Source organism: Triticum dicoccoides, chromosome 3A, assembly GCF_002162155.2.
Source record: "Triticum dicoccoides isolate Atlit2015 ecotype Zavitan chromosome 3A, WEW_v2.0, whole genome shotgun sequence".
Classification (NCBI taxonomy): Eukaryota; Viridiplantae; Streptophyta; class Magnoliopsida; order Poales; family Poaceae; genus Triticum; species Triticum dicoccoides.
The window spans coordinates 571,877,291-571,890,968 of NC_041384.1; the positions used below are offsets into that span (position 1 = coordinate 571,877,291).

General features: G+C 47.1%; 2 protein-coding genes across 2 annotated transcripts; both read right to left on the minus strand.

Annotated features, from left to right (window-relative positions):
• Window positions 1–1,217: 1,217 nt before the first annotated feature.
• Window positions 1,218–1,948, minus strand: LOC119272184. The gene has a single exon (XM_037553734.1). The coding sequence runs from the start codon at window positions 1,817–1,819 to the stop codon at window positions 1,499–1,501; it is 321 nt and encodes a 106-aa protein (XP_037409631.1). The 5' UTR covers window positions 1,820–1,948; the 3' UTR covers window positions 1,218–1,498.
• A 10,234-nt stretch (window positions 1,949–12,182) lies between these two features.
• Window positions 12,183–13,275, minus strand: LOC119269260. The gene has a single exon (XM_037551058.1). The coding sequence runs from the start codon at window positions 13,142–13,144 to the stop codon at window positions 12,821–12,823; it is 324 nt and encodes a 107-aa protein (XP_037406955.1). The 5' UTR covers window positions 13,145–13,275; the 3' UTR covers window positions 12,183–12,820.
• Window positions 13,276–13,678: the final 403 nt, after the last annotated feature.

Consider the following 13,678-nt stretch of genomic DNA (forward strand, 5'->3'; position numbering starts at 1 on the left):
TGATATCTCCACCGAAGCTCCATGCAACACGAAGCCCCTCCACCTCCTGCCTCTGTCTTCCGGCACTGCTCCACAAATGATGCGCCCAAGAGAAAACCAACACCGCAGTGCCACCATCATCCGATCTGGAAGACCAGATCCTAGGGTTTCTCCCGTAGCAGCACAAGTGGGTCGACAGACAATAGTTACACGACTATGCCTTCATCAAGGTAACAACGCAGAACGCTACCATCACTCGTCATCGGCTCGAATTTTATCAGCAACTATGTCTCCCCGACTCGTAGCCGGGACTAGATGACCAATCTCGATATCCGACCACCCAGACTCAGGCCAACCACCTTTGACGGAGGATGACCACCACCGCCAAGCCCATGGTTGCCGCCACATGCGTCCGCGTGATGCAGATCAAAACCAGGAGCACTAGCGCGATCCGAAGCCGAACCGGAGGTTGAGCCGCTGTGGCTACAGACCCGGCGCCACACTCCAGTCGTCATTGTCCACCATCACCGCCGAGAAGATCGAGATTGGAACCGCCACAACGATCTTGAGCAGCTAACGCGCGAGAAGAAGGCCGCCGCCGTCGAGCCGCTCAGGCTTTGCCCTGGCGGCGGCGCCAGCGGAGGCGGAGAGGAGAGTGGTGGCAGGGAGGTGGGAGGTGGGAGGCGGGGACGCGCTGGTGCGGGACGGCCGCGTTGCACGGGAGCGGGAAGCTCATCTTACATAGAGCTAACAAAGCATCTTATTCAGCTTTTGCTGTATGGGTGGATACATTTCAGTAGCTTTCTTCTTAGATGTTGCTGCTTTTCTGTAAATACTTGCATGTAACACTATAATTCTTTAATTTGTTTGAACAGTAGACAACTCACCTACTGTTTTCCGTCAAAAATAAACGCGTTCGTCTAACATAAGGACAAATATTTGTCCTTGGAATAATAAATAACTGATAGGCATAGCCCATAGACTGGACCAATTCAGTGCGGAATATAAGTCGTCGATGCTAGTAATGTAATCGCAGCTGTCAATCAGTTTGACTGCGCTTAGAGGGACGAAAATAGTGGGTGAGCATATAGCGCCTGCATTTCCCGGCCCTAGCTTGGTAATGAATCTGTGAACGCGCGTCACCTTTACGCCTAATCTTTTCTTAATCACTAGAACAGCCAATCAGAAGTGTGAAGTTTTTTGGACAAACTCAGGGATGCATTTTGTTCTGCTTTCAGTTTACGTTTGAAGATAGCATTTCATATATGTCTCCTCTATCCCTGAATACTCGAAAGGTCCCGGGATTAATTACAGACTAAAAACACATTGGTAGAAAAATATAAGAGATTTCCAGAAGAGGAACTCCCAAAAAATAATCTCTGCTACCAGCATTTCTGCAGTCTGTACATCTCCTAATAGAATCTCGATCCAAAAACCTATGCCTGCACTCCTACATACAGCAACTATATATACGCACATGATAATCAAGAGATCCATGGAACTGTCCTACATATCGAAGTCAAGGCTCTTCGGCTTCGGTGATGCTCTGCAGCGACGGCCTCCAGTGCCCCCTCGTCTCGTGATCGTCGTGGTAGCACACCGTGCCGGAGTTGATCAGATCCGTCAGCACCTTTTCCGTCGCCCTCTTCCCCTTGCCGTCCAGGGCAGCCTGCTGCAGCAGCTCCTGGACCTGCCTCTTGGTCACCCTGATCTTCACCTCCACCCGCTCCGTCTTCTCGTTCTCGCCGGCCGCCGTCTTCCCCTCCACCACGTCCACCTCCCACTCGTCGTCGTCGACCCACGACTCGGAGGCGCGCTGCAGCTTCAAGCAGTTCCCCATGGATGATCGACCTCCCGATCGGTGCGTATCGTATATATGATCGTATATATCGATCTCAAGCCTGGATGCTAGCTCTAGATCTTCTTGAGCTAGGTCCGGCTTGAGCTTCGTGGTAAGAGCGAGGGAGGGGAAGAGAGAGAGGATCGTCTGGCTCGCGCGACACAGCTTATATATATACATAGAGGCTGGAGGTTGAAGGCGACGTGACAAAGTTGGACCATGGCGGGCGGATGGAAGTTGGACGTGGAGGGCGGGAGACCACGTCTCAGGGTCTCGCGCAGGCGGCTTTCTCCCCAACCGGGCGCCCATCGGGCCACGTGGACGGCCGCGGCGATCCGTGAGTAGTGCGGCCGGTGGGATGGAGGCGACCAGGGCGCCGGACGGCCGGGATCGGGCGAGGGGCGGTGGACGTACGTGGTGGGAAACTGGCGCCCGGGAGCGAATCTTCAAACGTTCTCCTCCTTCCTTCCACGCGAGGCGTGCGGAAGGCTCCGCGCGTGTGAACGGGGCTTTTCCACGGGATCTTCCGGTGCTCAAGGCTTTTGTGGAGAGCCAACGACCGGGATGAGAGTTGATGGTACATGTCACCCACTGTCCATGCAGAATTTGGAAAAACTCCAGCTGCCTTCTCTGCCTTGCCGGTGATCTCTGCCGATTTTTGGTATGCGTGTTCGATGTTGGGTTGTCGTGAAGAACACCCGAGAACACGAGCAAGCCGCAAGAATTTTAGAATTTATTCTAGGTGAGATATGTAGATCGATCAGTAGAAACTAGTCATCTCCAGTTGAGAATCGCCCAACCAAAAGGACAACACAATTACGGAGCATGAACTAATAGGCCATTGTTAGGGGCAGAGATGGGCCCTGGGCCTGCTTCAATGCTACAGTGATGTACAGTGTGAAATAGCGCAACAAACTCTACAGTTAATGAAGGCTTTCGCCGCCACAACCCGGGCCCGGGCGGCCCAAGCCTGGGATGTAGCTTCGCCACTATCCATTGTATGGTTGTGTTCATTACTCGATGCAGAGGCTGAAAGTTATCCTCCTTTTTTAAAAAAATAGGCCATTGTGCCCTGAATAAGGCTCAGCCAAATAACCAAAGACAAAAAAATGAAAAGCCGTGAGTGATCAAAGCGAGATAAAAATAGGACCGACAGATGTGGGTACCTAACCTGACAAGGCAAAGCAAGAACCACCGGTCCAACTCCAAACCAAACTAAAATCTGCGCGAGCTAATCAAGAATCCACGAAGATATTGCCAAGGACTAAACGCGGACGACGCTTGCATGCATGCGCACGCAGCGTGCCCTTAATTTGTTGCCTTGCTTGTTGGCGTACGTGTACAAGCTTACAAACCAGTCGCTGGAGATTAGTAGGTTCTATATTACAGGATATATTTCTTTTTTATCTAGATTTTGTATATGTATTTCACATTTGCCGTGATCCCCAGCATGGAACATGAGCACTCTTTGTATATGCAAAACGTGCTTTTCAGCATATGCAAGCGCGCCCATTTCATTATGCCAAATGCTATACTCACTTCACAACTCTTAAGTCACACCTACTTGTTGAAGTAGTGCCTAAACATTTTTGTTTAGAAAAATCATAACTAATTTTCTGAGGATTCTGAATAACATTTTTGAGAAATCACACCTTATCAAGGGCACAAGAGGATCACTGCACTGGCTAGCAGCTGTATGACTATGAAGCACAAAGACAGAGAAGTTGCAAATGCAGAAATGGCCAAGACTCAAAGGGGGGACACATTACTATGTCATTTCAGCGTCACCTGGCTAGTATCTTCACTCCGTCTTTGTTTTCCATGAAACCATAATTCGTAGCACCACCAGTTTCTTCTGCCCTAATAATGGCCGTGTCTGTCAACCGCTACCAGAACTGAAAATTCAGTGCTCCAAACTATGTACGCCAGTAGTTGCTCGTACATATACGGAATAGTCCTTTGCTAGAGCCTGGAAAATGGGACTTCCAGATAGCAACCTGCGCGGTCAACATGATGGCAACACCATGCCCACCACTTCGATGTTACTGATGGATCGATTGGTACATCGAGCAACCTTTGATATAGACTCCGGCTTATCATGTGTTTGTGGGCACCAACTACTGTGCGCCATAAAAGCCTCCATTTTGTCTTATAAGGAGTTTATGGGAAATTTTGACTTGCAAATGCTTGCATGGTCAGCTGGAAAATGTGTGGGTCAGTTTGTAGTGAATGTGCCCCTCACCATTTTTTTTAAGCAAGGCAAAAGATTTGCCATTTTCATTGATTGAGGGAGAAGATTCGAGACAAATGAGCGCAAAGCAGGAGACAAATATATACTCTCGCGGCATGACAATACTCAAGTGGGTGGCACCAGCAATAGCCCAAAGATGGGCCTTCTTTTTTATATTCGAGACGAGCATCATCGTCGTAGCGGTGCTGTTACGAAAAACCCTTATATTATGCTCTTTCCAAATCTCCTAAGACATAAGCATGAACGAGGAGGCGATAGCCTTTCTATGATCTCCACGCTCAATCACATTTTTAATCCGCCATTCTAGAACTTAAGCCTCATTCGCCAGCTCCTCACCACATCACCATGTATACCAAGCCATGTTGCAACCTTGATCCAGACACGCTGGGAGAACCTGCATTGAAAGAGAAGGTGTGCCGTGGTTTCTTGGACTTGCTTGCAATGCGGGCAGAGGTTGCAGTTTGGCCATCCACGACGGTGCAATTGGTCGGCCCTCAAAACTCTATTTTGAATTATCAACCAAGCAAAAAAAATGCATTTTGGAGGGGCCCAACCCTTCCAAACAGCAGCAGGCATGATGCTTGTCGTGTGTCCCATAAACTACGCCATATAGGCAGTCGACGCCAAGTATTCTCCATGAGACGTGAACTTTCATAGGATAGTATCATGCACATCATTGTCAAGAGTAAGAGAGGATAGCTTCTCCCAAAGCAAGGCAAGCTCCTAAATATACTCCATGGTAAGTCCATGGTGGGAATCAATCTGACTAACCCAATAATTGTTGAGGAGAACTTTTTGGACCGAGGTAAATTTCTTTTTTGAGAGGTCAAGTATCTTTGGGTCTCATGTCGTCGAGCCAACATGATTCCCAGAACTTCGCCTTACATCCATCTCCAACACTAACAGTTGTGGCTGCGGCAAAAAGGTCTTTATCATCATTGCACGGTGTTCCCGTCCTAGCCCAAGTCTTGGGCGGGTCAGCCCACGCATACCAAAGCCATCGCAGTCGATGGCTAGTAGCAAACTTCTCAAGGTTGAGGATGCCCAAACTACAACAGCTCTTGGAATTACAAACGAGTTTCTGGTTGACCTTGCATTTTCCAACGGTCACCTTATCAAAACCCGCCCAAAGATAGGCACGCTGCAAGATGTCAATCTTCTTCCTCACTTCCACATGCAATTCCAAGGATATATATACATATATATATATATATATATATATATATATATATATATATATATATATATATATATATATATATATAGCAATGGTTGTAAGCCCTGCCTTGACCAAGACGACACGGCCCGGCGTGGCTACATGTTTGGCAACCCAAGGTGGTAGTTTTGCAACAACCTGAGAGTGAATCTTCAGACATTCTCCTTCCTTCCACGCGATGCGTGAGGAAGGCTCCGTGCGTGTGAACGCGACTTTTCCGCGGGATCTTCTGATGCTCAAGGCTTTTGTGAGGCCAACGACCAGGATGGGAATTGATGGTACGTGTCACCCACTGTCCATGCAGAATTTGGAAAAAATCAGGTTGCCTTCTCTGGCCTGCCGGTGATCTCTGCCGATTTTCGGAATGCATATTCGGTGTTGGGTTGTCGTAAAGAACACCCGAGAACTCGAGCAAACAAAGAGACAACACAATTACGAAGCATGAACTAACATGTCATTGTCAGGGGCGGAGCCAGGCTAGCACTGGGCCCCGGACCTGCTTTAGTGGTACAGTGATGTACAGTGTGAAACAGTGCAACAAACTCTACAGTCAATGAAGGCTTTCGGGGCCACAACCCAGGCCCGGGCTCCCCAAGCTTGGGTGTAGCAACTGTCCATTGTATGCCTGTGTCCATTGCTCAATGCAGAGACCGAAAGTTAAGGCTCAGCCAAATAGCCGAAGACAAAACATGAAAAGCTGTGAGTGATCAAATCAAAACGAGATAAAAATAGGACCGACAGATGTGGATACCTGTCCCGACAAGCAAGAACCACTGGTCACCTCCAAACAAAACTAAAATCTGCCCGAGCTAATCACGCTATAGCAGCTAGAATTCCACAAAGATATTGCCAAGGACTAGCACGCGGACGATGCTTGCATGCATGCGCACGCAGCGTACCATTAATTTGTTGCCTTGCTTTCCCCTCAAAAAAATAAAAATTGTTGCCTTGCTTGTTGGCGCGCGTGTACAAGCTTACAAAACAGTCTCTGGAGATTAGGTTCTGTATTACAAGATATATTTCTTTATCTAGAATTTGTATATGTATTTCACATTTGTAGTGATCCCCTGCATGGAACATGAGCGCTCTTTGTATATGCAAAATGTGATTTTCAGCATATGCAAGCGCACCCATTTCATAACACAAAATGCTTCACTCACTACAGTCTTGCATCATACTTACTTGTTGAAGTGTAAGTGCCTACGTTTCTTTGATGAATCATGACTGTTTTCCTGAGGATTCTGATTAATATTTTTGAGAAATCACACCTTATCAAGGGCACAAGAGGATCACTGCCCTGGTTAGCAGCTGTATGACTATCAAGTACAAAGACAGGAGAAGTTGCAAATGCAGAAATGGTCAAGACTCAAATGGGGACACATGATCACTACGTCATTTCAGCGTCACCTAGCTAGTATCTTCTCTCAGTGCTTGTTTCCCATGAAACTATAATTCGTAGAACCACCAGCTTCTTCTGCCCTAATAATGGCCGGATCTGTCAACCACCACCAGAACTGAAAATTCAGTGCTCCAAACTACGTACGCCACTAGTTGCTCATTATAGCAACACTATGCCCACCACTTCGATGTTACTAGTCGATCGATTGGTACATCGAGCAACCTTGATATAGACCCCGGCTTATCATGTGTTTGTGGGCACCTACTACTGTGCACCATAGCAGCCTCCATTTTGCTTTATATAGAGTTTATGGGAAATTTCGACTTGCAAATGCTTGCACGGTCAGCTGGAAAATGTGTGGGTCAGTTTGTAGTGAATGTGCCCCTCACATTTAACGACCAGTCTCAAATGAGCTATCTCCCTTGAGTTGTTTCGACACGTCTAGAATTTTGTGGAATACTCTTCCACCTTTGATCTCGCCTTAGATATTGGTTTTGCAAATATGGTTATCTTACTGCCCATAGACTCAGCTGGATAAGTGTTACTCTCTCTGTTCACTTTTATAAGACGTTGTATATTTCACAATGCTCAAAACAGTTCAATCTCAGTTGTCTAAAACATCTTATAAAAACGAACGGAGGGAGTATTAGGTTCATGAAAATACAGGTCTTACTGCCCATAGACTCAGCTGGATAAGTGTTACTCTCTCTGTTCACTTTTATAAGACGTTGTATATTTCACAATGCCCAAAACAGTTCAATCTCAGTTGTCTAAAACATCTTATAAAAACGAACAGAGGGAGTATTAGGTTCATGAAAATACAGGTCTTCTCTGGATTGAAGGAATTTTATAGAAATTTTGTAGGATTACAATCCATAGGAATATTTCTTATGGAAACCCTTTGGGTCATAGTAATGGGTTCACCAAATTTCTATCAAATCCATTCCTATAACTTACATTCCATAGGAATCTAAACATGAGCTCAAACCTCTCATTTTATTTTTCCTTTGAGAGGTCCAATGCACTTGCTCTCCACCCCCCCCCCCCCCCCCACCCCCCAACCCCGCTCAATCCTCTAAAATTCATGTGATCAATTCCTATGCACCATCCAACACATCTTATAAATTCCTGTGTTTTGAAATCATGTAGGAATTCATATGATATGGCATATTAATCCTGTGTTTTTCCTATTCCTACGTGTTGTAAATTCCTTCAATCCAAAGAAGCCCCAAACACACTCCACACGGAAGTTGTCTAGCAAAAATTACAACAACGTTTCAATCTCATAGCACACTATAGTTTTTCAAAAGACACCTTTCGACTCGTTCCCAAAAGAAATTCCCATTCCAAAATTTTCAATTTGTAACTATCAAAATCAATAAAAAAAATCTTAGGCCTTCAGAGCTTCCTAGGCAACTTCTCCTGCCATTGGCACCCTTTCAACCCCCTCATCGCCAAAGGAGGAGGTGTCGAATGGTGGAAGCACAAGGCGGAACATCCCAATTGGTTATTTCACTTATGACTCATCTCCGCCACATCTTATTCTTAGTTGCGCTCGTCGACGAACCACCTCTTTGTGTTGCTACTCTCGTATATGCTCCTTGATGTGCATCTGTCGATGGCCCAAGAGCGATGATGACATGATGTCCAAATAATTTGCTATGACACTTAAGCATAGTGTCTCAATCCAAAGAATCCCCAAACACACTCCACATGAAAGTTGTCTAGCAAAAATTTACAAAAATGTTTCAATCTCATAGCAGATTATAGTTTTTCAAAATACACCTTTCGACTCGTTCCCAAAAGAAATTGCCATTCCAAAATTTTCAATTTGTAACTATCAAAATCAATAAAAAAATCTTAGGCCTCCGGAGCTTCCTAGGGAACTTCTTCTGCCATTGGCACCCTTCCAACCTCCTCATCACCAGAGGAGGAGGTGTCGAATGGTGGAAGCACAAGGCGGACCATCTCAATTGGTTATTTCACTCATGACTCATCTCCACCACATCTTATTCCTAGTTGCGGTCGTCGATGAACCACCTCTTTGCGTTGCTACTCTCGTATATGCTCCTTGATGTGCATCTGTCGATGGCCCAAGAGCGACGATGACAGGATGTCCAAATAATTTCCTGTGACACTTAAGCATAGTGTCATTCCATGCTCGCATGCCGTGACGCCTCTCTGCTAATGATGGCACTGGCTTCTGCCTTGGTGTTAGTATCTGCTTTGTACTACCACGCCCTTCGTGACTTAGTTAAGACAAATCAATGCACCCATGTATGAACACCTAATGGGGGTGGCTTGGCCGTAGCTTCTTCCTTATCACACGTTGTGGGTAGAAATCTCGCAAACTAGTTGGGTACATCAATGACCCTCATCCGAGTGGATATGGTGTCTTGGATGAAAGCTCTGCTCACCTTACGTCGATATTGGAAAGGCATATGCTTACAACCATTGTTAGACTCTTTGGAGGCGCCGCTATGCTACCCATAACTGTGCCTTAGCCTTGGTATCGTCCTAATATGTGAAATTTTGACAAGATCAAAGCGGTGGTTTTAGGTTACCTTGAGGCTGAGCAGCAGCGAATTGCAGACAACCTGAATTACAGGTTGTCCACCTTCCCCATTGCGTAGTTGGGGATGCCGCTACCTAACTCGGGGGTTTCATTGAGCGAGTTCGACCCGCTTATGGGAGGTTCGCATATAGGGCCGAACCATGGTGCGATCATTTTACTTTGTAAGGTAGTAAGACCATCCTTATAGATTCCAATCTCTCTAGCCTCCCATGTACATGATGGGGTTATATATCCTATCCGAAGGTGTACATAGCTCGTTTGATAAGGATCTCTCCCAATTCTTCTGGCAGGCGATGGATGGCCGCAAAAGTGCCATATGGTGAAGTGGGTTGACATGTGCATGCTGAAGGACCTAGGAGGGATAGGCATTCTGGTGTCAACTCACATGAACGTGGCCTTATGTCGCGCTAGGTTTAGTGGATCTTTTGAGGGGACATGGGTTTATGGTTCAACTTATTCAAGCAAAGTACTCGCGGCGACAACCACTACTTGCATGTGCACGCAGGGAAGTATCCTAGTTTTGGAGGTCCATCCGGTGAATCAAGCATGAGATCTGCCTAGGGTTGTTTGTATCCATTGGCAATTGTGATGGGACCCTATTATGGCTTGACCCATGGGTTGACAGTGTCCCATTATGTACGGGATTTCCAAACTTGTTATTTCGGATCTCATGGTGTTGGTTTCCATGGCTGCCCACAACAGCTAGTGGAATATCTTATCCTAAAGGACATTTGGGCATGTGGAGACCGTTGAGTGGCTAGTTTGCAGGCTGCCCTCCCACGGGTGCTCGCGCATAATCCGGACATCATATCCTAGCGATTGGTGGAGTCTTTTCTGTTGGCTCGGCACATCATGCCTTGTGCAGACAGCTATTGATTTCCTAGACCTCACCACTCTTGAAAGCGTCCTTACCCTTGAAGATCAAAAAAAATTGTTTGGCCATTGTTGCTAGATCGCATCCCATCTGGGACAGAGGTGATCAAGAGACACGATCCTGGAAATGCGTTGTGCCCTCTTTGTGGTGTCCAGGTGACGGGGACCCACATCGTATTCACTTGCATGACAACTACATTTTTTTAGTTTTGTCCGTGAGGCTCGGGGCCTGACTGGGAGGCCCTGGACCAGAAAGAGGAGTCGACTCTTCTAGATTGTGTTCAAGGCACTAGATTGGATGTCATGCACGAACTACAATAAGATGGTGATTGAACGAGTCTTGTTAGGCAGGCCTCTGACTAACTTCAATTTTCTCGCATTTCTTAGGAATTGGTACTCGCTGTCTAAATAGCGAGATTGTGGTCGGCTGGGCCTAATGATGGATGCAATGACTATTGTCACTCGCCGATGGTGATTATCGCCGAGTATGCTGGCAAGAATCTTGTTCTTGGTGGGACCTTGGTTTTGCAAGCTCCTCCAATCTGATTGCAGCACAACTCACAATAATAAAAACTTATTAGCCAATTTGGATTGTGGTTTCAATGTTCTGTACGACGCTCAAGATCATGTAGTCGTTGAATAATGTTGTTTGAGTCCATTGACTCTTGGTAGGGTGTTGCCATTCGCAGGTGTCGAGATGTTTCTCTGTGCATTCCCTAGTATTGATATTGTTCACCCTAACCACTTTGGTAGTGTGTTTTTATTCTGGTGCACACGGCGATTGTACTTTCTATATCATTTTTTGAGGAATTAACAAGAGCACAGCTTTTTCATTAAGAAGAGGAAAATATGTATAAAGTGGCATGTTCGTGGGCAGGAACATGCCAGAACCCCAACAAAACAATTATGCGTCAAATACTTATGGTTCTAAATCACACAAGGACTAAACGATAGGCCTCATAGAGTAGGTGATCCACCTCGATTTAAGTCATTCTTGTGCCATTGAAAATACAATGGTTCATTTCCTTTCATGCATTCCACATGACATTCATGAGGAGGTAGATGAGGCGCCTCCTCAGATTGTTGTTGGGATCCTTCTACCAGCCTTCTTATCATTCATCAATTGACGAGAAGGTATCCACCGGATCAAAAAAATGCATGACACATCTAGGACAACACCAGTTGATGGACGCCCGAAGTAAAGGGGCAATCTTTGCAAAGATGAGAGGCGGTCTTAGGGGCCTAGAGACAGAGCTGGTAGATTGGGTCATGCGGCCACTCCTTCAGGGCAAGACCGTTAGTGGTGAGAATCATATTATGGAGCAAGAGCCACGATAACCAATGACGGAGACAGGGGCGCCAGGGGCCTTGGCCCCCTCTAACATCAAGAATTTGCTGTCAAATTGCTGAACAATGCAGAATTAGGAAAAAAATATACTGCTACACATCTACTCCCTCCATTCTGAATTATTTGTCGCAGGTATAGATGTATCTAGATGTATTTTAGTTTTAGATATATCATTTCTGTGACGGGTAATTTGAAACGGAGGAAGTACAATACATGACTTCCATTTGTTAAAATATAGATGTATCTAGACATGTTTTAGTATATAGGTACATCCATTTTTTAGACAAATGAAAGTCAAGTATTTTGAAACAGAGGGAGTATTTGCTTAAGGTTTGGCCCTCCCCAGCCTATTTTAATAGCACTTGGCCCCCCTAATCCATATCTGCTCTATCATTTTTGTTTTTTCGATTGTTGTAACCTCATTGATTGTGTAGCCTGGTTAAATACTACACAAAAGGAAGTCAGAAGTCGAGAAGTCCACTCTACCAGTATTTCTAATACATAGTATAGTATTTTTGTAATATTATTAGGTGAGGTGATTTCTAATAAATCGTAAAATCCTAATATAATAGCGAATCAGGTCTTTCATGCCTCTCGCGGCAGGCGGACGAACCAAGAATGCCAATTTTAATGCACGGGCTTCTGAACGTGGAGGAAAGAAAATGCATATGTGCAATCTTCTTCATTGGTACCCACGACTCTACAGGGCAGATCACACCCAATGATTCATAATCATAATTACATTGCATAACTTGTTTCTTTAGTGGAACATAACTTGGCTTCTGGGATCAACCAACCAACATTGCTTTGCACCCTTGCAGGGCATACAGAATCGCTTCTGTCCTCATCAGTTTCCAGGTTTGGCTTCTGGGTTCAACCAACCAACATTGCTTTGCACCCTTGTAGGTTTCTTCTTCCTCCTCTTCCTGGTAAGCTCGTCTGTACCGTGTTTTTGGACAGCGGATCAAGTGAAAATGCTTGGTTTGTGCCACACACAAAGCAGCAGATCAACTGAGAATGTTTGGTTTGTTGTTGTTCCACACACAAAAAGCCGTATGGACAGTAGAACATCTACTTTACAATTTACATCACCACTTTCCCTACTACTCCCTCCGTTCCAAAATAGATGACCCAACTTTGTACTGACCTTAGTATAAAGTTGGGTCATCTATTTTGGAACGGAGAGTATATACATTGTTCGTTGGATCCAAACCAAAGAATAGCACAAAAAGGCCGCCAAAAAGCTGTGAGACACGGCGAAGAAGCAACCAAGAAAGAGGCGAGAAACCCAAACCCGGCGATCGAAAGCCATGGCCGGCACGCGTCACGGGGCGTAGCGTCACGACTCCACCGCCTCCGGGATGCTCTGGAGGGCGGGCTTCCAGTGCGCCGCCCTGCAGTGGTCGACGTGGTGGTGCACCTCCCCGGCGTTCATGATGTCCGCCAGAAGCTCCGACGCCGACCGCCGGCCCTTCCAGACGCCGTCGTCGGCCCTCTTGTCCACCAGCTCCTGCAGCTGGCGCTTGCTGATCCGGATGGTCACCTCGCTGGCGTGCTCCTTCCTCCGCTCCTCGTGCGCCTCGTCGTCGCCCGGCGACGGCAGCTCCCACTCGCCGTCGTCCGCCCACGACGTGGCCTGGTGCGTGATGGCGCAGTTCCCCATGCGTGTGGAACTATAGAGTATAGATAGATGGAGCCTTCTTCTTCCTCCTCCTGCTGTGTGCTTGCTGTAGTTGTTGTGTGTCGCTAGCTGCTGCTGCTTCCGTCGGATTAGAGAGAGAGATTAGGTGGTCTTTGTGTGACCAGCTGGTCTGAGAGGCGCGGATATATAGTGGGAGGCTTGGAGCGAACGGGGGTGGCAGTACCGTCCGGGCAAAAGCCACAGCCGACGCTTCGGCCGCGCTGGACGGTGACGTGGGGATGGGATCCTACGTGGGCGCCGTGCCGGATGGTTGCGAGTGGGTGGGACGAGTGGGAACGCGGGGGAGCGCGGGATCTCGCATGGACGGGGCCCGGACGGTCGCCGTGGGAACGCGGCTTTTTCAGCGGATTCTCCTGCAGCTCACCGCCCCGGTGGCTGGCGTGGCATTGCTTAGCCGCGGCGGTTGGGAGGCGTCGTGGCCGCGTGCGGTGCGTCCGGCGCCTCGTCAGTGCACGCCTGGCCGCAAACTGGGTGCCTTCGGCGCGTCGCTGTGCG